Source organism: Gavia stellata, chromosome 22 (genome assembly GCF_030936135.1).
Source record: "Gavia stellata isolate bGavSte3 chromosome 22, bGavSte3.hap2, whole genome shotgun sequence".
Lineage (NCBI taxonomy): Eukaryota > Metazoa > Chordata > Aves > Gaviiformes > Gaviidae > Gavia > Gavia stellata.
The window spans coordinates 3716053-3740685 of NC_082615.1; the positions used below are offsets into that span (position 1 = coordinate 3716053).

Sequence of the window (24633 nt, forward strand, 5' to 3'; positions counted from 1 at the left end):
TGAATTGCATTGGAACGCCAGCATGTTTGCTGCTCTATTACTCAGGGAGTTTTCCTCACCCCTTCTAGTTTTGAGAGTCTCATGTCGCTGTGCCTCTCAGACTTCACATTTTTTGCAGTACTTTGGAAACTGGGTCAAACCTGGTAAAATCTTAGATATCAAAAGTTTGAGCAAACCTAACATGTGACACTGTTTGTCAATCACAATGAGCTTTTGCTGCTGGGAAAGGTATTATTTGAAAGCCCCAAATTTTCTCACAGTGTGAATTTTCCAGCCAAATGGTTCCCAATTCAAATTTGTCACAAAATGTCAAAAAAAATCAGAAAAAAAAAAAATCCTAGCCATACCTAGCTATATATGCCTTAAAATGCTAAATTACTCCACTTTTCATGTCGAATTTGTAGCAAATCTCTTTAGTTATGAGGAGTTAGCCTGGGAGATGATAAGGAGATTTTTTTGGTACTACAAACTTGCTCCTGAAGTCTGTGTGCAAAATCCTGGAGGGAATGTCTCCTGGAAAGCACCATCCTCCCTGGCAGAGGTGCTTCCCGGAGTGATACCTCAAGCTGCCACTCCTCACAAGCCAAAGAACCATTTCTCTGGGGAGCCACTGTTGGACTGATACTGTTTTGCTGGGGAACATGGGCATTATCCTGCTCACACATATATATCCTGGATATTTGTGGGTATCATGGGTGACCTAGTGAGTAAAGAATCGTAGTGTTCATCCATCCTTAGCATGATCTGCCTCTCACCTTGGTATTTCCCATGGGGTTTTTTGGTGAAACTCTTCCAGAGCCCCCCAAAAAATCCATCTTGCAGCAGGAGGGGCTCCTGGGGGCCTGAAGAGCTTTGGGTGGAGAGCAGGAGCCCTGCAAAGGCACAGGCTGTGTGCCAAAGCTCAGCTGCATCAGGAGGTGGGACACTGCTGGGTGGTGACAGAAGGTGACAAATGTCCTTACCATGAAGGGAGCTCTTCCTTGGGCTGCTTTTCCCCTGCCTGCTAAGCACGGTCAAGTCACAAGCCTCAAGCCCTTAAAAACTTTAAAGGAAACAAGAAAAAACTTTGGCTCAGAGGAAAGAAAGGGTTTTTACAGGTGATGGCGGGAGGGAAAATTGTGTCTCCTCTGAAGCAGCTGTGACTCTACCCCTGGGCATGTCCATGCTCATAACGAGGGATCTCCACAACAGGTGTCCCCTTCAGCTGGTGTAATCCCAGTGAGTGGAAAACCCTTCCCATCTGCCTGCATATTTATCCAAGTCCCCCTCCAGCATCTCACACAGTGTCCACCATCACCTCCCAGTAGTTTTTCCCACTCCAGGCTTTCTTAAGACACGAGGCTTTGGGGCCCCGGCTTAGGCTCCCAAAACACCTGCAGATCATCTTGAACATTTCTTCTTCCAGGGATCCTTGCAAAGCCTCTGCCGGTGGCAGCGGCTCTCCCGGTAGAGCTGGGAGCATGCCTGGACACCTCCCCGGGCGCCCTGGCTCCTGGGCCAGCTGCTATCAATGGCATCAGAACTTGGATTACATCAACTCTTGTGACATTGCCCAACTGAAACCCTGCTCCCCAAGGGACCCGCAGCTTAATTGACTGTGGTTATTAATATTGTATTATCAGCAGCCAGATGGTCCAGAGACAGGCAGTTTTCATACATTTTACTGATGTCCTTCAGTGGAAAATTATTTCCATTTATCTGTCATCCTCATATACTTCAGGTAAAATGAAGTGTTAACAGCGGCACCCTCCGCCGTGAGCAAAGTCACCACGAGGAAGTGCCCAGCTGGAAAGCAGAGATGAAAAGGTGTTTGTGCGGGCTTTAATTATAACAGCTCTGTGGAATGGTTGGGGGCAGGAGGAGATGGTGGGTCCTTCCTGCCAAGCCTAGAAAAAGCCCAGAGCGGCTTTGCTGGAAAGGTTCTCCCCTTTGCTCATTTTATTTTCACTTTTCCTGACTTTTTGACTGATACTTGAAGAGCTTACAGTGGTGGGTGCTCAAAACACAAAAGCCCCCAGAGGCATCACCAAGGACTTTCCCAGTAAAGCCTCCACACACAGACAGGACCCACACCAGTCCCTGGGTCAGTCAAAACCTAAAACTCGTATGTGGATAAATAGAGCTCAGGAAGAACATCTTTAACAGCACAGTCCTGGCAAGAAAAGTGACTATGGAGATGTGCTTCAGGGAGGTCTTTAACCAAGAGGTTTTCTGGCTCCCAGGGGAGATGCAGTGCAAGGAATAGCCAGATGGGTACCTCTTCGTAGGTCATTTCACTTGATCCTAGTTCCAGCTTTGTCCATTTGCTCCTTCCATACTTGAGATGCAAATGACGATTGAGAGAAACAGAAGGAAGACCCTAGGCTTCATATTGCCGGAGGAAATTGCCCTGCATCGCTCCACACGCCCCGCGGTGTGCAGGGCTGCCCCCACCCGAGGTCGCCAGCATGAAGCCCAGTCCTGGCTCTGACACCAACTCACTCCGTGGTCCTTGGCATGTCCCTGCACCCACATAGATACCCCAGCACTGCCCCTACCTCATACACTTGCAGCATCACGGGGTTTGCCAGGGCTTGTCCTGCATGAAAGCATCTCTCCTAGGAATGGTGATGACAGGGTTATCAGATGACAAGCTAACACCCCCCTCAAAGTGTCACTGGTCAGATTGGGGATGAATACCTCTGTCATTAACTCCCCTTCTAATGAGTATTGCTGCTGACAGCTTCAGTGCAACCTCAGGGAAGGTTGGGGGGGGTGGGGGCTGGAGGCTCAGGGGGTGTGGACGGGGTCTCAGGAGAAAGTGCTGGTAGTACCAAGAGCTCTGGGGAATGAACAGCGCTCAGACTCATGATATGATATGTATACAACAACCCTGTTATTCCTGTGCAAATTATAGCTTCGGGCCAGCCTCTGTTTTCTCCTTGCAGCGGGAAGGGTGTAATTTGGGGGATTTGCTAGGCTTTTACCCAACCATGTGCCCAGGCAGCCTCTCTGCTGGGCAGCCCTTTAGTCCCGTGAGCGTGGCTCTTGGGGCACAGCATGCATCCACCCTGCTCCTCTGGCTGGAGCACTGATCCTCCCCACCACCCTTCTCCCCTCCCTGCCAAGGGTAGGAGCTTGCTCTGGAGGCTCGGCTGAAGCACGTGGTCACTTGTGAGCTTTGTGGGAAGGAGGGGGACAGTGGAGTCAAAGGGTGTTGGGGAGGCAGGACCACAGGGCGATCTTGACAGCACAGCTCTGGCCCACACTGGGCAGCTGCCAATCATCTCATGATGGACAGGCCAACAGAGAATAGGTAGGAAGCCTTTGAACAGACACCGGATACCTAACAACATTGATAAACTGTATGGCGAGCTGTGGATCCTACTAAGTGTTGCGAGGGTTTGTTGTACCTTAAGGAAGCTGTGGGGACCGCAGCTCCCCAAAGAGAAACAGGCATTTCTAGAGCGTAATTCCCATCTCAAGCATAGATTTAGGTGCAAACTGCTCATTCTGGACTGTAGAGGAAGCCCAGAGCAATAAATACTTATTCAGGGGACTTAGTGAAGTGCTTAAAATGAGGTGAGCTGAATCCTCACTAAGTGATAGTTCTCAGACCACCACGATGATCTTTTTGGGGCCTTGGATGATTCAGGGCATTTTGTGATTTGCTACGGAGACTTTTACACTGTGGCCAGCTGAGCTCAGCAGAGGTGCAACGTCTCCTCCACAGTTGCTCCTTGCTTGACCCTTGCTGTACCAGCCACAGCGATGGGTCAGCTTCCCGTGGGTGCAGGGTCCAACCACCCCCTCCCCGTGCCCTGGCCACTGTACATGGGAACATGAGGCACAAATTCGCGCCGACGGCATAACCCTCATTCCTGGCCCAAATGCTGTGATGCTTGGCCACTATATTTCAGCACCTTGGCCAAATCTGAAGTAGCTTATCCTTCAAGTACTTGCTTCTTAGATAAAGTTTCCCCTCCTCCCACAACTGTCCAGTGAAGAGACACATCTCACACACAACCAGAAGCAGAGCGAGTCAAAAGCACGTTGCTGTGAAGGAAACCAGCCCCGGGCTGGGCTGGAGAGCGGTGTCCCCAGTGCTGCCTGCTGAGCCACAGACACACCATGCCGGGTGATGCTTCTCCAGCCGCACGTGGCTGGACCAGCCCGGGGCCATGCTCCAACGCGGCAGCCGGGACCTGCTCCGGGATGGAGTGGCTGGATCCTGGTTTTGTTTATTTTCCCAGTGATGCACCGGCGAGGGCTCACCTGATGCCCAGGCTGCCAAGACTGGCGTGTGCTCCCTAGGCCAGCCGCTCAATGGGAACATCACCAGCAAAATAGCAAACAGATGTCATCCAAGATCGTTCATAAATATTTCATAGCGGCCTGTGAGCCACCCGGTGAAAGACAGAGACCTCAGCGCCAGCTCTGAGCTTATTACTGAACACCGACAAATGCTTCTAATTGGGTTGGTGGCAACGACAATGTTATTGACAGCAACAGAGAGAACAACCCGCTACAGTTTATTTGCTTTGCCGTGGGTACCCATGCTAAGAATATGTAAATTGAGGGTGATGGATAAGACTTTGTGGAGAGCTTCTTCTCCGTCTTATTAGATTAACACAGAAACTGAAGCAAAGAGAGAGACGTTTGGGAACGAGGAGAAGCCTGCGGAGATGAGCGCTGCTCTGAGGTGCAAGCAGACATGCTAAGGGAGTCACTTGGCATTGACAGCTGGTGTTTTCAGCTAGCTGCACCCAAACGGGAGCCATGGAGTGAGGAGGGTAGAGAAATATTTTCTAGAAATCCAACCCGTTTGCTGGTGGGTTGAACAGCAGTCCTGAAACCCCACCGTGCTGCACGTGGATGCTGTGAACAGGGCATTTTCCCAAAGGGCTGCTACTGCAATCAGAGCAAAAATCCCATTTTCTCAACTGTCTCATAGTGACGGAGAGCTCAGAAAATGGGAGAAATGAAATTAACTGGGAGAGAGCACAGGACTCGAAAAGACTTTTGGCTTCTGTTCCTGGTTCTGCCGTGTATTTGCCACACACCACTTATTTCCCAGAGGCTGCAAGTGCCATCCCCGTGTCACCAGGGATGATGTGACACGTGATTTGTTGCTGTTTGCAGAGCGTTTTGAGGTCTTTGCTTGAAAGGAGCTTTTATTAAAGTTCCTGCATGCTAAGAACTGCCTAGGACTAATAAACACGGTTTAAGAAAAGTAATTTGGGGACATGACAGCAGCTTGGGTCTGTGTGCTTTTGGGCGTGTAATCATGTGTGTGTGCGCGTGTGTCTACAAGTGCATGTCGTTCACAAATTCTCCTGAGACCCCCCTTTCATTTGGAGGCAAAAGACTCCCATATGAACATAAGTCTTGGTATGGCAATATTTTATATGCAAGTATTAATCCTCTTTTTAAGCAGCCTGTTTATTAAAACTCGGCAAGTTTCAATTTTTGAAGCTCGTTTCTTGAGATGTCATTATCCTCCTGCTGGAGCAGATTAGCGGATTGCTAGGAGGATGCAATTGGAGCTCAATTAACTCTGCTTCAAGTCCCAATTCAGTGTTGCTAAATAGCTCTCAAAACCTCTCATCAGGCTATGCAGCACTCCGCTGCCTGGTGAACGCTGCCTTGGGACTGCCCAACACCAGCCCCCTGTCACCAGCAAACACCGGTCGTGTTTGCACCATTGCTCCCTCTTTTCTAGAGGAATTTTACAAGACTTTCTGCTCAGTTGCTGGTCTTGCAAAATACCAACCCCAGCATTCAATTTTTCTTCTCTTTTGTATCACGTTTTTTAGATCAGTTAAACCATTGCAGAAACCATTTGTATGTCTGCTTGAATAGAGCAGTGAGAGGGAATGGCAGAGCAAAGCAGATAAAATAGAAAGCAGTGAAATAAAAATAGTTCACAAGCCAGTTTTTTTTTTTCTTTGGTTAAGACTTGCCTTGACTGTCATAAGTAGGATTAAACCAGAGCCTTGACTTAACCTGCCGAGCCCAGAGCCTGCAAATCCTCACTCATGTGGTTAGATTTATGCAAGTGGAAATTGGGCTCCTGGTGTGTGTAAAGTGAAGACTGTGTAAATCACCGCCGGAGCGGAGCCATCGACTGCTTGTTCTTCCAGGCAGGAATTGTCTTTTCTTTATATGCCTTTGCAAAACCTGTAAAATTGGGCCCGGAGCCAAGACTATCCAAATCATTATTAATCTTGACCTAGTTTACAAACAGGTATCAAGTCCGTTTCCTTCGTTCCTGTCCTTCCTCTCTCTTCCTTCCTTGCTCTCCCTCTTGTGCTCACAAGCATATACTGCACGTCCTCTTTCCTGCTTCCCGCCAGCATCAGTTACAATGAACCTACCTTATTTATTTTTTTAAACAGAAATACAAACCCTATCATGATATTCAAAAACTTCCCAGTCTGCTGTATCTACTCTCACGGGATGCTCAAGAGAGGGGAGTTTAAGTACCAGGAGGACATCTAAGGCATCACCGTCAGCATGAATATGGAGTAGATGACTCTTATAGCTGCTTCTACTATTTTTCTTTTAAGACAAGGAGGACTTCCAAAATGCAGACCATCTGAAAGAGAAAGGACTGGGGCAGGTGGGTGGATGGACCTGTTTTCTTGGCAAGGGAGCTGCAATGCACAGGGTGTTCCCAGCAGTTGTGCCGAGGGAGGTAAAGACCCGTGACAGCTGTAGACTCATCACCCACAGCCTCCTCTCTCCAAACGCCCAAGCTGCAACGTGACAAAACAGATTCTAAATTGCCAAGTGGGACCACAGAGCCCAAACAGCAAAAGCTCTTGACCCGAGCTCTAAGGCACTAGTGGAAATGCCCATGTTCCTGTCTTCTTCATAGTGCTCTTCTACATGTCTCAGGGACTTGTTTTTGTGCTGCCATACACCTGCCCATATCCTTTCAAGCATCACCCCAGGGCAGTTACACCGAGAAGGTTCAGTCCTGCAGCATCACTGCAAGCACAAAGATGCAAAACACACCAGACTGTCCCATGCCCTGAGCTTGGTGCTGTCATTTATGCCCAGCTGAGCGTGCACACAAATCTTTGGAGCTGGCAGTGTTTTGCACATGAGTCGAGGACGATTCAAGGCACTGGCAGCGCAGATGAGCCTTTCTGAACACGTCTCCAATGAAAGGCAGAAAACACGGCTCGCTGAGAAATGTCAGCTTCAAAGGGATTCCCCTGGCGCATTCCAGACCCTTGACCCATCAGGCAGCAGCCTGAAAAAATACTCCGTCCCTAAAGTCAGCAAGCATCACAGCGGTGGCCCAGCCGGGGAATGAAGGGCACAGCTGAGGGACATGCTGGGAAGGTCCTGCCACTGGCCACAGGTGCCACACACCAGCAATCCCCTGCCAAAACGCCTCTGCTCTCTCAGTGTACTCTGTTTTCATTCCCCTTTGCATTTGAGCTGGGACAGAAAGCCCTGTCCCCGGCTGTGCTGCACACCCACATCTGCCAGTAACACCCAGCCTGCAGAGCAGAGCGGGCTCCAAGTGCGAGAGCGTGGATGGCAGTGAGACCTTGCTCCCTGGGATGGATGGGGGAACCTTGGGAGAGGTGCCACCACCTCTGTGGTTGGTGTCTGAGTGCCGTGGACCTGCTCACCTGAACCCTGCGGGGTACCACCAAGGCAGCCAGCACCTTCTGTGCTTAATGAGCCTCGGCTGTGATGAGGAGGTGACCTGCACCCCTGTGCTGTCCCCTCTCACTTAGACAGCCAGCAATCTATGCTTTCTTCTGAAATTGTCTCCTTGCCTGCTATAAAGCTTGTGGCATCAATGCCAATTGCCCTCTTGCCTGTCCCACATCTTACAGTTGAACACACAGGCGGATTGCTTGGCTTTCCTGATGCTGTCCTTCATACGTGGTGATATTAAAGTGTGGGAGTGCTCACAGGGGCATATGTTAGCACGTATCCCCCAGGGATTTGCTCTGACCCACCGATCCAACTCTGCCCTATGGAGATGATGTCCAAGCAGGGAAATCTGCACCACCCTCCATGTCCTGCAGCACAAGCCCTGGCTCTGATGGGTCCATACAGCCACGGCAGCACTGGGGCGGGCAGCTTTGCATGGTGGCAGAGAAGCCAGGTCTGTGCTCCATCTCCTCTGCCCAGACCATCACTGTCACGCTGGTAGAGACGCTCCTGGGGCTGCTGAGGGCATCCATCTCCACTGCCAGCCACCCCTGAACTGGCAGGTACTGGGGCTGCCTGTTTTCCCATGTGCTGCCGTTGCCCCAGGGCAGCGCATCCACAGCTGCCGGGGCTTCGCCACAGGCAAGGGGAGGGTATGGACATGGAGGCATTTGCAGAGCGTGGGGGAGCGGCACAGTGCCAGTCCTTCAGCTGTTGTTTGTTCTACCACTAGTGTGTGGAGTGGATAAATGCAGCCCTTCGCGCTGCTAAAATGCCCTTTCTCAAAGCCTGTATCGCGGATTGGAGGTCGAGGTGGGCGTAAAGTCGGTGCAAGTTGCTCAGATGAGCTGACTGTGTCCAGCCCACCCTGACGGGGCTGAGGCTGAGCCAGGGGTTCAGAGCACAGTGTGGTTTGTTGGGTTTCACTACCCCCTAATATAGCTGCACCCCAGCCCAGCCCTCTCTCAATAATGCTGAGCAGCCCTTTCTGCTTGCAAGGACCTTGCCATGGCTGTGGGTGGTTTGCAGCTATCGACTGAAGGGAGCTGGATCGATACAGAATCTGTATTGCCTTTGTGGTTGGAAATCCTTCAAAATGCTTGGACAGGCCCAAAGGAAGATGTTGCAGCTGGGGATCATGACCCCAGCAGATGCCTGCTCCCGTGGGGCCACCCTGCCTTTCCCAGATATCCCCATGGGGTGATTCCCAGCTCATGGAAACGACTGCAAACCGCACAGACAGGGCTCGGATACCAGCACATGGCTATCAGCTTACCATCCCAAGGCAGGACAGCCTGGTGCGTAGACCCAGCGGGCTGTACTCAGTAACTACCACCTGGGATAATCTTCATTTTGGTGCATGATTCCCACCTTGAAGCCTTTAGGATGCGCAGGTGTCCCAGCAGAGCTGAAAGCACCAAGCCTTCCAACATCCCCCATGCCAAGGCTGAGCTGCCCTTGCTGGGGCTGTACAGAGTTGCTTGAGGTCAGAGCCAGAGCCCTGCAGACTGCGATGCCATAAAAACTTCTCTTTACACATTAATTTTCCTGGGAGAACCCCATGGCTTGGAGAGTTAATAAGAGCATCAGCTAAATGGGGAGGGAGACGGGTAGCACGGAGGGGCTTCAATCGCTACACTTCCCTGCTACAATTTCCAAGGCATTTTTGCCAGCTTACATCAACACCAAGTCTTTCATCCACCGCTGCGTCCGTCAACCAGCAGCTCATAATGCCCAGCCCGGCTGGAAAGAGAACAAGCAGCTTCCAGAAATCGCAGCCCTGAGTCTCACTGCCAGCACTAGTGCTCAGGGCAGGGGCAGGAGCCGAACAGGCCTGGAGAAGGGGCAGGGCAGGGGATGCAGGGGAAGAGCAGGCGGGGAGGAAGATGCTTTTAGCAAGCAGAAAAAGAGCAGTTAGTGGAGGTTTTGTTATTTTTCAAAACGGGAACTCCCTGTGAAATGGGGCCATATTTTTCAAGGACCTTTCCCAGTGGTGCTATATCACTGGCAATGATCTACCATTAAAATTACCATTACTGATTGATCAAACAAAACCCGCCCCCGCCTTAAGCCTAGCCGATGCGCCACCTTCCCTCGGTGAAGGCGATGTTGGAAAACAAGATCACTGTCACCAAACCCCTTAAATGGGAGGTTCAAAAGGGCTGACCCAAGGGTGAGGATCAGCTCCACGACACCATCCAGAAAGAAAAATCACTCGACATATCTCTACAGCGATTAGATCCCGAAAGAAGGTGATTTGTTAATGCCGTGGGTCCGTCTCTTTTGTGCAGAGCCCGGACATCTGGCAGAAGCACGAGGGGCCGGTGGTGGCCGGCTCCATCCCTGTTGCTGGCCAGCGAGCTGTGCTCATTGAAACATTGACCGTGATTCTCATGCAAATGGCCGGACGGCAAGAACAGATGTGAAACATTTGGTTCTGTTCTTGTTGGCTTGTAAAGAAATAATGCGACTGGAAGGGGGAAAAAGGGGGCCAAGCAGGGTGCGGGGGGAGAAAGTTTATAACAATGGTTCTCCCTTGGTGGCCCAAAGCGATGGAGTTTATGTCAGGCTGTGCCAAATTCATATCTCTAAGTGAATGGGACTAGCCCTGTCAAGCTTTGAGGTAGGGGCAACACACAAATATTATAAATACAGGGAAGCGTAGAAGCTGTGTCATGTCCAGTGTGGAGCCATCAATCATCTCCTCCCCGTCCTGAGTTTATAAAGTGGTTTCTGATGGTACTTAGACAGTTTACGCCGGCCGTGTGGACTGGCTGGAAAAGCTGACTGCATGCTCCAAGTATGTCGCGTTTGCTCTCGGGGAGCTCCGGTGATGAGGTGCCCTGGCAGGTTTTGTTGATATTAGCAGACGGAAAGAAAAAAAATCCACCGGTGCAAAGAAACAGGCAAGCCGAAAACACAACCCACGCTGCAACTGAGCCCAGGCTGGAAGGAGCACGGGGTGTCCGTCACCTCCTCCCCACAACCTTGGTCAGCGCACGGGATGGGGAAACGGGGCTGATGGGAGAAGAAATCTGGTAGTGACACGGATGCACGATGATGCTCTGTCTTCTCTGCTGTTTTTCATCGTGGCTCTGTAACTACAGAGTTACTGCTGTCTGTCAGCATGGGATGCCCGTCCGGACATCGATGTGTCTTCAAAAATGTGTACGAGGCCCTTTTGCTGTGAACATCTATGCAGAGAAACCTATGAAGACACACAACCCTCAGTGAAAAATATGCATGACACGCAGATGCATAGAGCTTGCACATTGCAAACGTGCAGATGCCCCCCACAACCGTATGCATGCCCATACCTCCCTCTGCTCTCCTGCGCGTGCGTGCAATGCAAATGCTTATACACAGACCAGAGCATCCCTTTGCGCACACACACACTGGATTCTGAGCTTGACTTTTCCCTTCTTTATCTGTCTGGATACCTCTGAGCTGGGACACAAGCTCACAAAATGAAGGGGAACCTCAAGGCTGAGCTTTTCTCACCTTCAGCAGTGACTGAGCCCTCCCAGCATATGGCTGAAGGTGCCTCCGAGAGCTCCCCGGAGGGAGGGGAGGGCTCAGGGGTGAACATGGAGACCAGGAAGGGTGCAGAGAGAGTGGGAAGGGGGAGCCTGAGGACTGGGGGGGCTGAGAAATGGCAGATCTGGTTAATGCGTGGCAGATGTGGAGGCCAAGAAGAGCTGCTGTTGGTTATCAACATGTTCAGACTAACCTGACCTTGTCTCAGCCCTCTTCCCTGTGTAGAGGAGGTGACCACATCTCCCTGGGTTTGTCCAACTCAGGCTGGCCAGGTGGACCTGGCTAATCTCTACCCAACCCCACCGCTTCTCTTAGCTGAACCTCACACGTAGCTGCGTTGAGGGAACGGTGTCTGCTTATGTTTCGTGAAGCACTAAAGAGCATGTTTTGAAACAGCCGAGCTGATGACTGCCTGCGCAGCTCAGTAATTACACACTCGGTGCTGTGCTCTACATGCAAATTAGACCTAAAATGACACCGGGATGTTGTGCTCCCAGGTTGTCAAAAGCTCAGTCCTGGGATTGCCTCCAAAACCCCCCAATGCCTGGGATGCGCTCGCCGGCCAGGCGGTCCCCGGGGGGCTGTCTCTCAGGACCGTGAGTCGCACCCCACTCCGGCCATATCCAAACGTCATCCCAGCAGGGAGATGGGCTTATCTGTGAGCTGGCATGCGGGTGTGAATCCCAATAAACACGCCGGCCACACCGGCAGGTGGTTGTGGGCACAACGGGGCAGGTTCCCCCTCCCTGGGATTTTTCTGGTGGGTTTAGCGTGGCAGTTGCCGCTGCTCGGCCATCGCCCAGCCCTATCTCAAAGCCTCAGCGAGTTATCCAGGCGTGACTTCACCCACCGCTGAAGCAGAGCCATCTCAGAGCTGGCAGTGTTTTTTAGCATTGCCTAGCAGGAGCGCGGGCTGTCTGAGGATGGGATGCTAAGAATACAGTATTCAGCCCAAACTCCTGGGGTGATGCAAGCAGGCCAAATTTCCCATACAAGGCAGGAATGTGCGTCTCTCGTTCCCCCTTCCAGCAGGAACTAATGCTATGTTACTGCTTTGCTTCCTTTTAAAGTGCTCTCTTCAGCCCAGCAAAGCCAATAAGCGGAGCTGTCACCAGCTCCGCTCAGCCAGGACGGAGCGGGAGCGGGAACGCAGGGTCTCCCAGGGAGGGGGGCAAAGCCCGCACCCTTCCCCTTGGCAGCCCCCGGGGTTTTGCCAGCTCTGAGGCTGGTTTGCTGGGGGTGCATCATTGCCCCTCTCTGCCTGCTAGTTACACCTCAGGGCTCGGTGTTTTCCGGGAGTTGCAAACACCCCGGGAGCACCGTGGGGCTCTGGGTTCAGGTCCTGTTGCCGGACCAGTTGTTCCCAGCTGTGGTTTCAGCCCTCCTGAGGTGGGGGGGTGGGATATTTCAAAAGGATCGCATGGGAAGAGTAAGCCATGAGGCTAAAATCAGCGCCTCCCCTTTCAACCCCAACTTCTACCATCGCTGTACAAAGGACAAGTTATTCCTTAAAACCTGTTGTGAAGGCAGAAGCTCATAGGCTTTACACCCAGCCCTTCGTCAGCAGACCTCTGGCTCTTCTGTCCAGCACGGCTGCCCTGTCCCAGCCCTTCTGGAGCCTGATTCAGCCCTCGACGCTGTCCGAGCATTGCTTGATATGCCATAAAGTCAATGAAAAGACTGCCCTTAACTTCAGAGCCCCTGGTTAAGCGTTTGGAAAGAGCCAGGGCTTTGTATGCTCTCTCACGAGTTGCAAAGCAAACCAGGACGTGAGCACGAGCAGCTCCCATCTCGGCGTAGGGTGCACCTTGTCTCCAGACCGGTCCTTGGGATTGTTTTCCCCAGCTGGCATGTCAATCGTGGACCGGGGAAACCTTACCAAGTGTATCTTCATCAAAGCCAACCTTTCCCCACGAAACACGCCACTTTCCCCAAAAGCACATTTTTAACAGGAAAAAAAAAGTTTTATCAACAGTTTGAAACCAGCCTTCCCTGTGTGCTTAATATAGAACCATAAATGCAGATTTAGGGTTTAATTTTCCCTGTATTGTTTTCATTGTCTGGCTTGGCATTTTTTTTTAAAGTGGAGGATAATATTAAAAAGCACAAAAGGCCTGGAAGGTATTTATTGTTGTTCCAACCCGTAGCCCGTCACAACTGTATCAAACCCAGCACAATGAAGCATACAGCGCACAAATAAAACGAGGCACAAACAAAGGTAATAAAAGAGACAAGTATCTGTTTCAAAAGCACTGGAAGAGCAGCAGGAGTGTAACTACTTCATGTTCCAGCTAATATAGCTGTCTGGAGTGATCCTCAGAAAGCTATACCAGGGAGCAGTTTATGGGTTTCCCTTGGAGAGCTCTTGTAAATATTTGCCTGCAGTGGCTGAGGACCGTTGGGAATGCTGGGGAGGTGTTCATCATTTCGGTTTGCCAGCCCAGCTAACAAACCCACTGTTCGGGGTGCCTGCACAGCGCAGCCTGCACCGTGGGCTGTAGGCATGGACGTGTAGACAGGTCATCACGTCGTTATTCTTAGGATGTGCCCGATGCTGGGTTACTCTGCGAGTGATTTTTGCATGGATGAGAGCTGCTGATGCATAAGTGCACTTGGGTGTAACAGCTCGCTTCAGGCGTGCAGCTCCCCTGTGTGCAGAATTGTACTGAGCACAGCGCATCCCCATCTCTGCCGCCTGCCCCAGCTCTCCAGGTGGAAATCCATCACTTCCCGCAGCCCCTTGCTAGCTGGGGAGGGGTGGGTGTCATTCAAGCCAGTCCAGAATGACATAATGCCTTTCCCCACCTGATAAAAGCCAAGATGAGAGCTGGGCTCAGCACCCAGATCCCTCGACGTAGCACCTAGACCTCTCAATGTAGTTCTCAGACCCCTCACTGCAGCACCCAGACCCCTCATTGTTGCTCCCAGACCCCTCAATGTACCACCCAGACCCCTCAATGTACCACCCAGACCTCTCCATGCACTTGCTCTTCAGGCTCACAGCCCTTTGCAGCCAAGCGACTCCCACCATGGCCCCACAGTACTGGCCTGTCTGGTGTAAAGGGGTCCTTGCCTGCTCTTGGGGTGCACCGGGGACCCGCAGCCATTCTCATGGTGCAAATGAGTGTGTACCTGCAACAGCCTCCCATATGCGGCCAGGATGGGTGGTTGCTTGCCCGTGGAGTATGTTGCCCATGAGTAGCAACATACCCCACGTGCCTTGTGTGTTTTAGGTGGCTGAGGAGTCTAACAGATGCGGTGCCAGTCCCCGGAGGATGCTGGTTGCAGTGAGTGCCACTAGCTGAGGTCCGTGGGGCTGTTCCTCTGCCCAACCCGCCTGTGGCTGAGCACCAGAGGCGAGCTCGGTGCACCAGTGAGGCCCCTGCTCCCTTCATGGGCTGCAGAAGGAGCTGGGGTGATCAGGCACCTATCTGAGCATCTCAGTGAAGCACCAAGGCTGCCGAATTAGCCCTGCCTGGCTCTGCTGTCTCCCAGCCTGTCCCACCATCACAGCAGCCCGAAGCAGTGGTTGGCCACTGAAAACTCAACTGGGAGTTGTGGCTTCAGTAAACAGGGGAGAGGCGTCATTGGTCCCGCTGGCCCTGGAAGGGTCTATAGCCCACTCCGGTCTTTGGGAAACACTGATGCAGCTGTTTTCATGGGAGGCTGAGCCGTTAACGAGCTGCGGAGCCCTCCCGATAAATCATCAGCCCGTATATCTCAGGGAAGGACAAACAGGGGTCATTTAAACGTCAGCCCTTTTGCCCCCTAGATTATATTGCGCATGACGAAGCGCCCCGCTCCAGGCCATGCAGGCCATGCGCCCCTCCGTTATGGCAGAGGCATCACCCTGAGTGTGATGGCTGCGTTGGGAAGGGCAGGACCACAAATCGGGACCCTGCCCACAGCAGCCGGGCAGCCGCAGCTGGTAGCCCCGAGCTCCCGTCGGGGCTCTGAATCCCATGCAGTCTCCTCCTCTTACTGGTTCTTATTAATTCATGCTCCCGATCCAAGGCCTCCCAGATGTCCTCACATCTTGTGCCAGCTCTCTAATCAAGTTGGCCTGTTCTCCATCCCCACTGGGCAGGAGGTATCAGATACACGGTGGACACAGTGCCATGGCCACGGCATCAGGTACAGAGATACGTTGCCTCCTGCCTCAGCTAAAGCAGGACTAATATTTCATCTGCTTTCTGCTCACAGGTCTGTTTGCTTTCTGGGTACAGGCATTGCATACTCTGCAACAGGCCAAGTCATTTTGTCAGGTTAAGTGGGCGCAGGATGAAAATACTCCCTCCAAACTTTTTTTTTCTTTTTTTTTTTTTTTTCTGGTCTAGATGATATTTCCTGTGGACACTCTTGTCCTTCCAAAAAAAAAAAAAAAACCCAAAAGAAAAATTGCATCCCTACATTTTTAGTGTCTATGGCTCAATATTTCAGGATACCTTTTCAACAAAACCCCCAGCACTGGAGATGCTGCTGAGCTCTCCAACACGTCTCCAGCACCTGCCCCTACCCGCTTGGTCCCCGTGGTGATGCTCCGTGGGGATGCAGCTCCCATTCCCAGTGTTCGCATGGCTCTGCCGCTGCCCTGTGCACCCTCTGCACATGCTGCGCCTAATGAGGGCTCTGCAGATCCCGTAAGAGAAAGACCACAGTTCCTTTTGTAATAATACAGAAGCGTTCGGCTGGGACCTCGCTGCTCCAGGCTCTGTACATCCATGCGTAATCAGCCCCAAAAAGCTCGGTAGAGCCAGAACCCACCCGGGAGCCATAGAGCGCCGGGATGAGGCCAGCAGCCACGGTCCTTCTGCCACCACTGCCAGCCTGGGGCTGGACACATCCCAGGGCTGCCCGGGTGACAGCAGCGGCTCATCCCTGGCACCCCAGCCCCACCCCGGGGCACTTCCCACCAGCCTGCCCCACGGCACACCTCGCTGGCTGCCCTCCCGCCGGCTCTCGAGGACAATGCATGTCCCTACAATCCAAAGGCAAAAAGTCCTTGAACTTTCTGTGTGATTTCAAGGGGGGGAAAGCCCAGGAGATTACCGTGATCAATAGAGGATTTGGGTAAAACAGGACCCGCCATTGACTCCTCCCTCTCCTCCCGGCTCTCAAATCCCGGGCTGCTGCTGGCCTGTCCCCATTAGCTATTGTTCCCATTCATTTTAGATGAAGGGGCTTTTGTTGTAGGAGCCCATGCGGGGTCACATCGCCCCTCGGTTATCAATCTGTTTCTCGCTCCTCTGTCCCATACTCCATCTCCCTGGTACAATGGGATGTTTTCTTCGGCAGCAGCTTCCTGACAGCAGCGGTTCCCTTTGCCTTCAGACCTTATAATCACTTGTTAAGCCATGCTAGCCTCGGGCTCCCGGGTCCCTTTTCCACCATACTCCCAGTTTAACCCCTGATCCCATCTATGCTACGGGTCACCGGGAAAGAGGAAAAAATACAGCCATCCCAGTGGGGCTGGCGTGGGCTGAGCATGCACGAGGCAGCTAGGCTGGAAGCCTTCCACTTTCCCAATTGTACGGGAGCACCTGGAAGTCTCACATGGTGGAAGCGAAGTCTTTGGCTCTTGTTTGCCAAAGTGACAGAGGATTTGGGTTGGTGAGTTTAAGCCTTTGCAGACTCGCTTGCCAAAGGGCTCTCCTGGTAAGCAGGTCTCTTTCCTTGATGCTCCATGAAGGGACCTCAAAAGAAGGACATCCCATACCAGCCCATTTGGAGTAAGAACCCTTGTTCATGGGCTGCTGATGGCGGTGGAGGGGGATTTTGGCACCCGCCGTGCTGGGAGAAGAGCCCCGCTCACTCTCAGAAGTATCACCAGAAATGACTTGTGCAGCGGAGTGTTCCTCGGGGGGGGAGGCAGGAGGGGAGCAAGCAATACAATAATAAATAGATAAAAGGAGAAAGGAACAAGCGAGCAAGGTAAGGAACGAGTGCAAACAGGACCACGGAGGAGAGCCTGCCAGGACCATCCCCAGGCTGAGCCCACGCCAGCAGCGGGGCCGGTGCCAGGGAGCCGTGAGGGACGGGTACGATGCGCAGCCCTGTGAGCTGGGATGGCCGCGCTCGGCTCTGCCCCGACAGCTCACCGGGGAGGGTGATCGCACACCCACACACCCGCCACGGCACGTGGCACTCCCCTGGACCCCGGGGGATCCTGGCACCCCGCGGCACCCCGCTGCTGCCAGGCTTCGGGAAAGGCACGCTGGTGTCTGTGATGGGGTGTAGTGAAAGGCTTTGAAACAGGTAGATCGATCAATGCGGCCAAAATTTAAGGGGAAAAGAAAGAGGCTGCACTGGAAATTTTAAGTCAGTTGTGTAAGAGGCTGAGTAAAATGGAAAGTGCCTTTTGCTCCAAGCCTCTAAGTCATTAAAAAAACCCCACGTTGTCCCTGAGAAGGGTTATTTTTGCATTAGGGCTAAAACAGATAAGAGGTGTAAATTCTCAGAACTGGCTGTCATGACGTCAGCCACCCAATTTTTCTGGCTTTATAGTACAGCGTTCACCAAACTGTCTTTGTACCGAGAGAAACTCATCTAGAAATAAGGACAAAACCTGTCAGCTAATAAACCTCTATGGAATCTCATATTTGCAGCTGTACTAGCAGAGTCGGCAGCGATATGGGCTATAGACGGGTGAAATGATTCGCTATTTCATTTCCCTGTATTGCCCTTTCTACCAGGTAAGACGCCTTCCTTCTCAGCGAGCTGGTGCTGGCCGCCGGAGCCACCCGTGCCTTCAGCCCCAGCAGGCAGAAACGATGAGTCAGGTTCTGAAAAAAATCACAAGATTGCCTTAAATATCGTAAGGCTGTTTTAAATACAGCTATATTTGGCTTATTGCTTTCTAGACACCGAAACTTTTTAAATAGACTCTGGTCATATTTTCCCTAGGCAACTAGTGACTTTTTAAAGGAAAGCTGAGATTCTCACCAGTATTTCCAGGAAAAAAGCAACAAACGTGAGTCCTGCGGTATCATCACTGCAGGTACACACACATCATCCCTCTTCATTTCTCTGTTCTTCTTTTCTCTGCTTGAAATGCCCATTTATTCAAACAGAAAATGTAGCATTGTTCTAAGCGTCTAGGAAAAAAGTATCATAATAACCAGCATAAAGAAGTCAAACCACTTTGCATTGATCGCGCTCCTTCTGCAGGGCCCACTCCAAAGCCCATTGATGTCAGCAAAGTCTTTTCATTGACTTCAATGAGCTTCGGATCACAGCGCAGATTTATAAAGGCATTGAGGTTCCTAATGATGTAAGTAGTTGCCTAGAGGTGTTAGGGGCCTAACCTGCTTATAGCCTTTTGTAAATCACACCAGGCATCTACTTACATGTTGAAGCAGTGAAATACCTGAAACGCTACAGTATCCTGAAGTCACCAAACATACCGAGTTGGAATCACGCTCACTAATTTTAGATAAAGTGATCTGGCTGCGTTGCAGCTGGGGTGGGTACGGATTTGGAAATCCATGTATTCAAGATAAGTTTCTTTGTCAGAGAGGAAAAATATCATAAAGTTGGGAGAGGATCTAATAGAATAATTCATTGCAAATAACATTTGTTATTAATTCTTGGCCTGTTTACTATTTGGAAACACATTTTTATTAGCCAGCTCTGCAGATGGCTGATTATTATTCATTGCAATTTTTTCTCCCCTTTTCACTTAATGATTTGTGCATACACCAGCTTTATTTCCAAGTAGTTCAAGTTTAATTCCTCAGCTAGGTCCACACCAAACAGAGGGGGAGAAAAAAAAAAGATCTAAGTCAAGTGTTTCATGTGCAAGTTTGTTTAAAAATTCTGTAATCTATGACAAACATTTCAAATTAAAAGGACATTCCCACAGGCAATGAAATAATGAAGCCCTTAGAATCAGGCAGCCGAGGCATGAAGCTGATAGCTATTTCCACATTTTATGTACTCTCAAAGGAGAAGAGCAAATTCTGAGAGCAATATCGTGTTGTGTTTGTAGATGTTTCTTACCAACCGCGGGCCAGACTCTGCCGCCAGCCCAGGGGTAATTTGTCCAAGTGAGTGGGAAAAGTCTGATTTCAGGTCTTGCTGTGCTGTGTTCAGTACAGTGCTTAGTGCAACCGCGGGCTGCAATCCTGCAAATGTATTTGACACGTATGTCAGTGGTTTCACTGATTGTAAGGGGGACTGTTCTTCCATGTAAAGGTATTTTGTGTATGTAGGGGTGGATATGATCCTTGGGCAAATAAGGAATTTGTGCTCAGGTACCAAAGGGTTGGGGGGGGGTCGTTAAAAAATCTGAGTGGACGGACAGATAGGTGGCCAGAGTGCAGTCAGAGGGACATCACGGCCTCATCACGCTTAAGGGAAAAGTCCTGCCGAGTTCAGCTGACAAACGAGCCTGTCTGCGGGCAGAGGGGTGGATTTTCCTACCGCGGCTCCTGCGGCCGGCTGGAAAGTAAGTCAGCAGCTGGAGAGAAGCTGGGGAGAACTGGGAGCTCCTCTCTGCCCTGCGGGCCAGCCCCGCACCCCCCGGGACAGCCTCCCGGGTATCCCCCGGGACAGCCTCCTGGGCAACCTCCGGGACAGCCCCCAGGGCACCTCCGCACCCCCCGGGACAGCCTCCCGCGCACCCCAGGACAGCCCCCGGGGCTCCCCCGCACCCCCCGGGACAGCCTCCCGGACACCCCCCGGGACAGCCCCCAGGGCACCCCGCACCCCCCGGGACAGCGTCCCGGGTATCCCCCGGGACAGCCTCCTGGGCACCCTCCGGGACAGCCCCCGGGGCACCTCCCGGGACAGCCTCCCGGGCACCTCCACATCCCCCAGGACAGCCTCCCGGGTATCCCCCGGAACAGCCCCCAGGGCACCCCCGCACCCCCCGGGACAGCCTCCCGCGCGCCGCCGGGGCACCCCCGCACCCCCCGGGACAGCCTCCCGGACACCCCCCGGGACAGCCCCCGGGCCCCCCCCGCACCCCCCGGGACAGCCTCCCGCGCACCCCCGCGCCCCGCTCCACCCGAAGGAGCTCGGAAGCGGCTTCCCCGCGGGGGCCGCACCCCCACCCGCTCCCCGCGTCCCCGCCGGGGCCGGACCGGGGGCGGCTCTGCCCCCCGCCCCCGCCGCGCCATTGGCCCGCCGCGCCCGCCCCGCTCCGCCCCGCGCCCGGCGATGTCTCCGCCGAAGTTTGCCGCGGCGGGCGCCGCACGTGGGAGCCCCGCGCCGAGCCCGCAGCACCGGCGGGCTCCCGGCACCGCTTCGCCGCCCGGCCCCGGAGCGGCAGCGGGGGCGGCGGCTCCCCCCCCCCCCCCCCCCCCCCCCGCCCCGCCCGCGGGGGATGCCCCCCTGAAGCGCCGCCGCGGCCTGGCCCCCGCGCTGGGGATGCGGCAGCGCGCAGCCCCCCGCCACCGCTGAGCGCTGCGCGGAGGGGCCGCGCCGGGGGGCGGCCGCGGAGCATGGCCAAGGCGCCCGGCCGCCGCCTCGGGGTAGCATGGCCGTGAGCGCGGCGGCCGCCCCCGCCGCCGAGCCGCTGCCCCGCAGCATCTTCAAGAAGTTCCTGGTGATGCTCTGCTCCCTCCTCATGTCCCTCTACGTCTTCTACTGCCTGGCCGACCGCTGCCAGACCCTGCCCGGGCCCATCATCGCCGCCGGCGCCGCCTCGGAGGAGGAGGAGGGCGGCGGCGGCGGGTACCTGGGGGGCTCGGCCGAGCTGCCCCCCTGGCAGGCGGCGGCGGCGCGGCGGAAGCGGCTGCTGCAGCGGCTCAAGCAGCGGCGGCGGCGGCAGGAGGCGGCGCCGGGCGAGGAGGTGCCGGCCGGGGGCGGCGGGAGCCGGGCCGGCGGCTCGGGCGGCGGCGGGGGCAGCGCGGCGGGCACGCCCGGCACCCTGACGCTGCTGCTGGGCGAGGGCAGCAAGCGGCTGCCGCAGGCCATCATCATCGGCGTGAAGAAGGGGGGGACGCGGGCGCTGCTGGAGTTCCTGCGGGTGCACCCCGACGTCCGCGCGGTCGGCGCCGAGCCCCACTTCTTCGACCGCAACTACGAGCGGGGACTCGCCTGGTACAGGTACGGGACGGGCTGGGGCGGGCGGCGGCTCCGCGGCGGGGCCGGGGCCGGGGCCGGGGCCGGGGCCGTGGCCGAGCCGGCAGTGCCCCCCGCTGGCCGCGGAGCCCCGCCGCCGCCCGCCCGCGTCTCCCCGACCCGCTGCCCCAAGCCCGCCTCCCCCGGCCCCATCGCTGCTCCCCGCTGCCCGGACCCACCCGCCCATCCTCCTCTCGCTCCCCACATCCCCCAGCCTCGCTTCCCCCAGCCCCCGTCTCCGGTTCCCAATTCCCCAGGCACTCTTCCCCCCTCCCCATCCCCTCTCTCCACCCGTTCTCCCGTCCCTGCTCCCAAATCCCCCAGCCCCTCTCCCGCCCCACATCCCATTCCCGGTCCCTGGTCCCCCACCCCTCCTCTCCCCCGCTGCCCGCCGCATCCCCCGGCCCTCCTGCCCCGCTGCCGGCTCCCCCCGGGGGTGCCTCCCTGCAGCCCGGGGTGCCCCCTCCAGCTGGGGGGGAACAATGGGAAGAGCAATGGGTGCCCCATCGCCCTGGGGACTGCACGGGGCTGCTGAGGCAGAGCTAAGCCCCCCCCAAGGAGCACAGGCCCCCCAACATCTTGCTGCTCCCCAGCTTTTCTCAAGGGGGGAACGTGTTTTGCAAAACCTGTGGCTCATCCTAGCACCCAGCCAAGTCACCCGCAGCCCCGGCTGCCTCCCCTTGTAAAGAAAGCATCGTATCATCACCTCCCGCAACTCCCAGCCCAGAGATGCAGCCGTTAAAAGCAGCTTTCCTATATTCGGCGAGGAGAAAAAACATTATTTCCCATGCAGATGTTTCAGCAGCCCAGTAATGAGTAACCCAAAATGTTAGTGCCAGGAGCGCAACCCACGCGCTCACCTTACCTATGAACGAGCAAAAAGGTAGATGGGATTCTTCTTTCAATTAATTTGTGTTTCATTAAACCAAATAAAAGGTATCCCCTTTAAAACGAGACAGCAAACGTTAAAGCCAAGGGGCAGGATTCTCATTAACGTTGTTTAGATGTTTTCCTTGTGTGTATTAAAGTTAATAGAGGAGCGTCTTCTGGCAGATGCCTATGGGAAGGATGGGTTAGGGTGGGGGCGAAACTGTTCTTTCACAGAGTGGGTCTGTGTTTGTGGCTTTCTTGAATGAACAAGCAAAAAGGAGAGGATTTCGGGTACCCCCGGAGCTTGTTTTACTTTCATGTTAAGCCCAGCTATTAGCAGAGAGGATGATTTTGGCTCAGCTTGTGGTGACAGTATTGAAATGTGGAGTAGGATAGTATTGACAGTCCGAGTGTTTATGTAAAAATCTTAACACGTGGAAGTGATGAGCTTCCTTGTGTATCTGCCGGTGTCAAAAACACGCCGGGTTTTTGCAGGCAGCAGAGTGTGGGTTCTCCGAGAAGAAAGATTTCCTTTCGTGTGGGCTGAAGCTGTCTACAGAATTATATTTTTAGTGTGCGCTTATCCAATTTCCACATGCTGACCCTGTATCAGAAAGGAAACATTAACAACGAATCTGAAAAACCTCAAGAACTTTAATCAAGTCTTGACTTTGAAAAATAAACACATGGCTTTGGGGTGGCATCTGCTGAAATTTATGGTGGCTATGCAGAAAAGCTCATTTATCAAAGATGCTCTCGAAGCCTGGAGGAGCAGAAGGCAGTGGGATAGACCCGCTTCTGGAAACGGTGCCTGAGCGAGGAGTGCAGACCTAGGCAGAGCAGGAGCCACAGGCATTTAGGGCATCGTACGGTCCTTGGTGTCGGGGATTTAATTTTCCGGAGGTTTGGTCTTGATCTTGCAGCTCTTACTCATTCGAGGTGCTGCCCTGCAGGCTGTTTGTGTGATCATTACGTTTTAGCATTTGGTACATGAGCTCTCCCATTAATTGCTGCAGTTTGTTTGTTCTGGTATTTGATGTACTGAATTTCATCATTATTTTTTGTTATTAGCCCTGTGGAGCCTGAGGTACAGTGAATTCTTTGTACGGGATTATTCCTTTGAGACCTAATCTTGCTGGCTTTGCTTGTATGAGTAATCTTTACTAACACACAGAGTCCCAGCGTGGTGGCAGAGCTGCGGTGTCAGCTCGCTGGTAACCAGTTACCAGCCTGTTATAAATACTCACTTAAAAAAATATCTCTCTCTCTCCACGGGTTTGCTGTAATCTTTGATGAGGGTTCAGTGCCGGGGAAATGGCCAGATGTTTGCCAGGGGTCCTGATTTCTTATCTTTGGCATCAGAGGCTTAGGTTTCACGTGCATTTCTGTTTCCCAGCAGTCAGACTAAACAGCATCATTACAAGGTATAAACAGTTGGGTTTGCTTTCAGCGCCCGCAGGAAGCCAGCGCGGGCAGCGAGCGCCCCATCCAAGGGAACAAAAAGCTCTTGGCTGTTCGCAGCGACACCGGCTTGCAGACGGAGAAGAGCCAGCCAGCCCTCGCGGCTCATGGTCGGTGTCACTGCAGCGCGGAGGTGGGCCGTCACAAGGATGCCGCACCGGGACCGGGTGGCTGCGGGGTCTCGAGTGCGAGGGGGACCCCAGTTCCTCCTGGAAACAAAAGAGCCGCTCCGGTAACAGCTACGGTGTGAGGCTGGGTAGGGGCTGAGCCGTGGCTGCAGCAGCAGGATGGTGCTCCCGAAGCGGCCGGTTAGATGGTGGCACCTGTAGGGCAGCGGCTCGCAAGGCACGGGCTTGGCACGTGAAAGTCCCATCGCCTGCTGGGGTGCCACACAATGGACAAAAACACTGTCCGTTAAATCAAGTGGAATAATCGCTCGGCTCTTACAGCCTGCGCTGTGCCTGGGTAAGAAGGCAGCTGTCCTACCGAGGGACTGATTTTATAAAAAACAACTCGAGTGATTTAATTTAGTAAGTGTGACACCTCCGTGTGCGCTCGTGTGTGGGTTGAATATCAAGGGAAGTTGCCTGCCGAAAGCAGCTTTCTCCCTTTCGGGTTTGCAAGTCCTCTCTTGGTACGGGGACAAGAGGAGGGAGGGGGCAGCCCACAATGCTCGCATTGACTTCCCGGCACAGAAACCCCCGCCCCAGCCCTGAACGAGGCTATTTTGCTACCAGAGTTCAATAGCAGGTGAGCATGGGTGGTAATAGAGTTCAACTGCCGTCCCCCACCCCAAATACGGCCATATACAGCCTGGGGAAAACTCCCAAGAATAGGAGCTAAGCCAGTCAAGTAAAAAAAAAAAAAAGTCTGGATTAAAAAACTGTATCTGTATTTGTGGGCGATATTGCGAGTCTGGCTGGTTCCCTCTGATCCTTTGTTAGTCTCGCGCTGATTGAGCTGCCTGTTGGAATGTCATTATACTGTCAGTCACCCCAGGAACATTTATTTCATATGTTTTAATCTCCCTGCCTCTGTAGC

The 24633-nt window shown here is 53.6% G+C and overlaps 1 protein-coding gene across 1 annotated transcript in view; it reads left to right on the forward strand.

Annotated features, from left to right (window-relative positions):
* Window positions 1-20674: 20674 nt before the first annotated feature.
* HS3ST3A1 (heparan sulfate-glucosamine 3-sulfotransferase 3A1) overlaps window positions 20675-24633 on the forward strand; it is a 36009-nt gene continuing 32050 nt past the window's right edge. Inside the window, exon 1 of the mRNA XM_059828238.1 lies at window positions 20675-21246. Coding sequence (XP_059684221.1) covers window positions 20675-21246 — 572 coding nt within the window. The remainder of the gene's footprint in view (window positions 21247-24633) is intronic.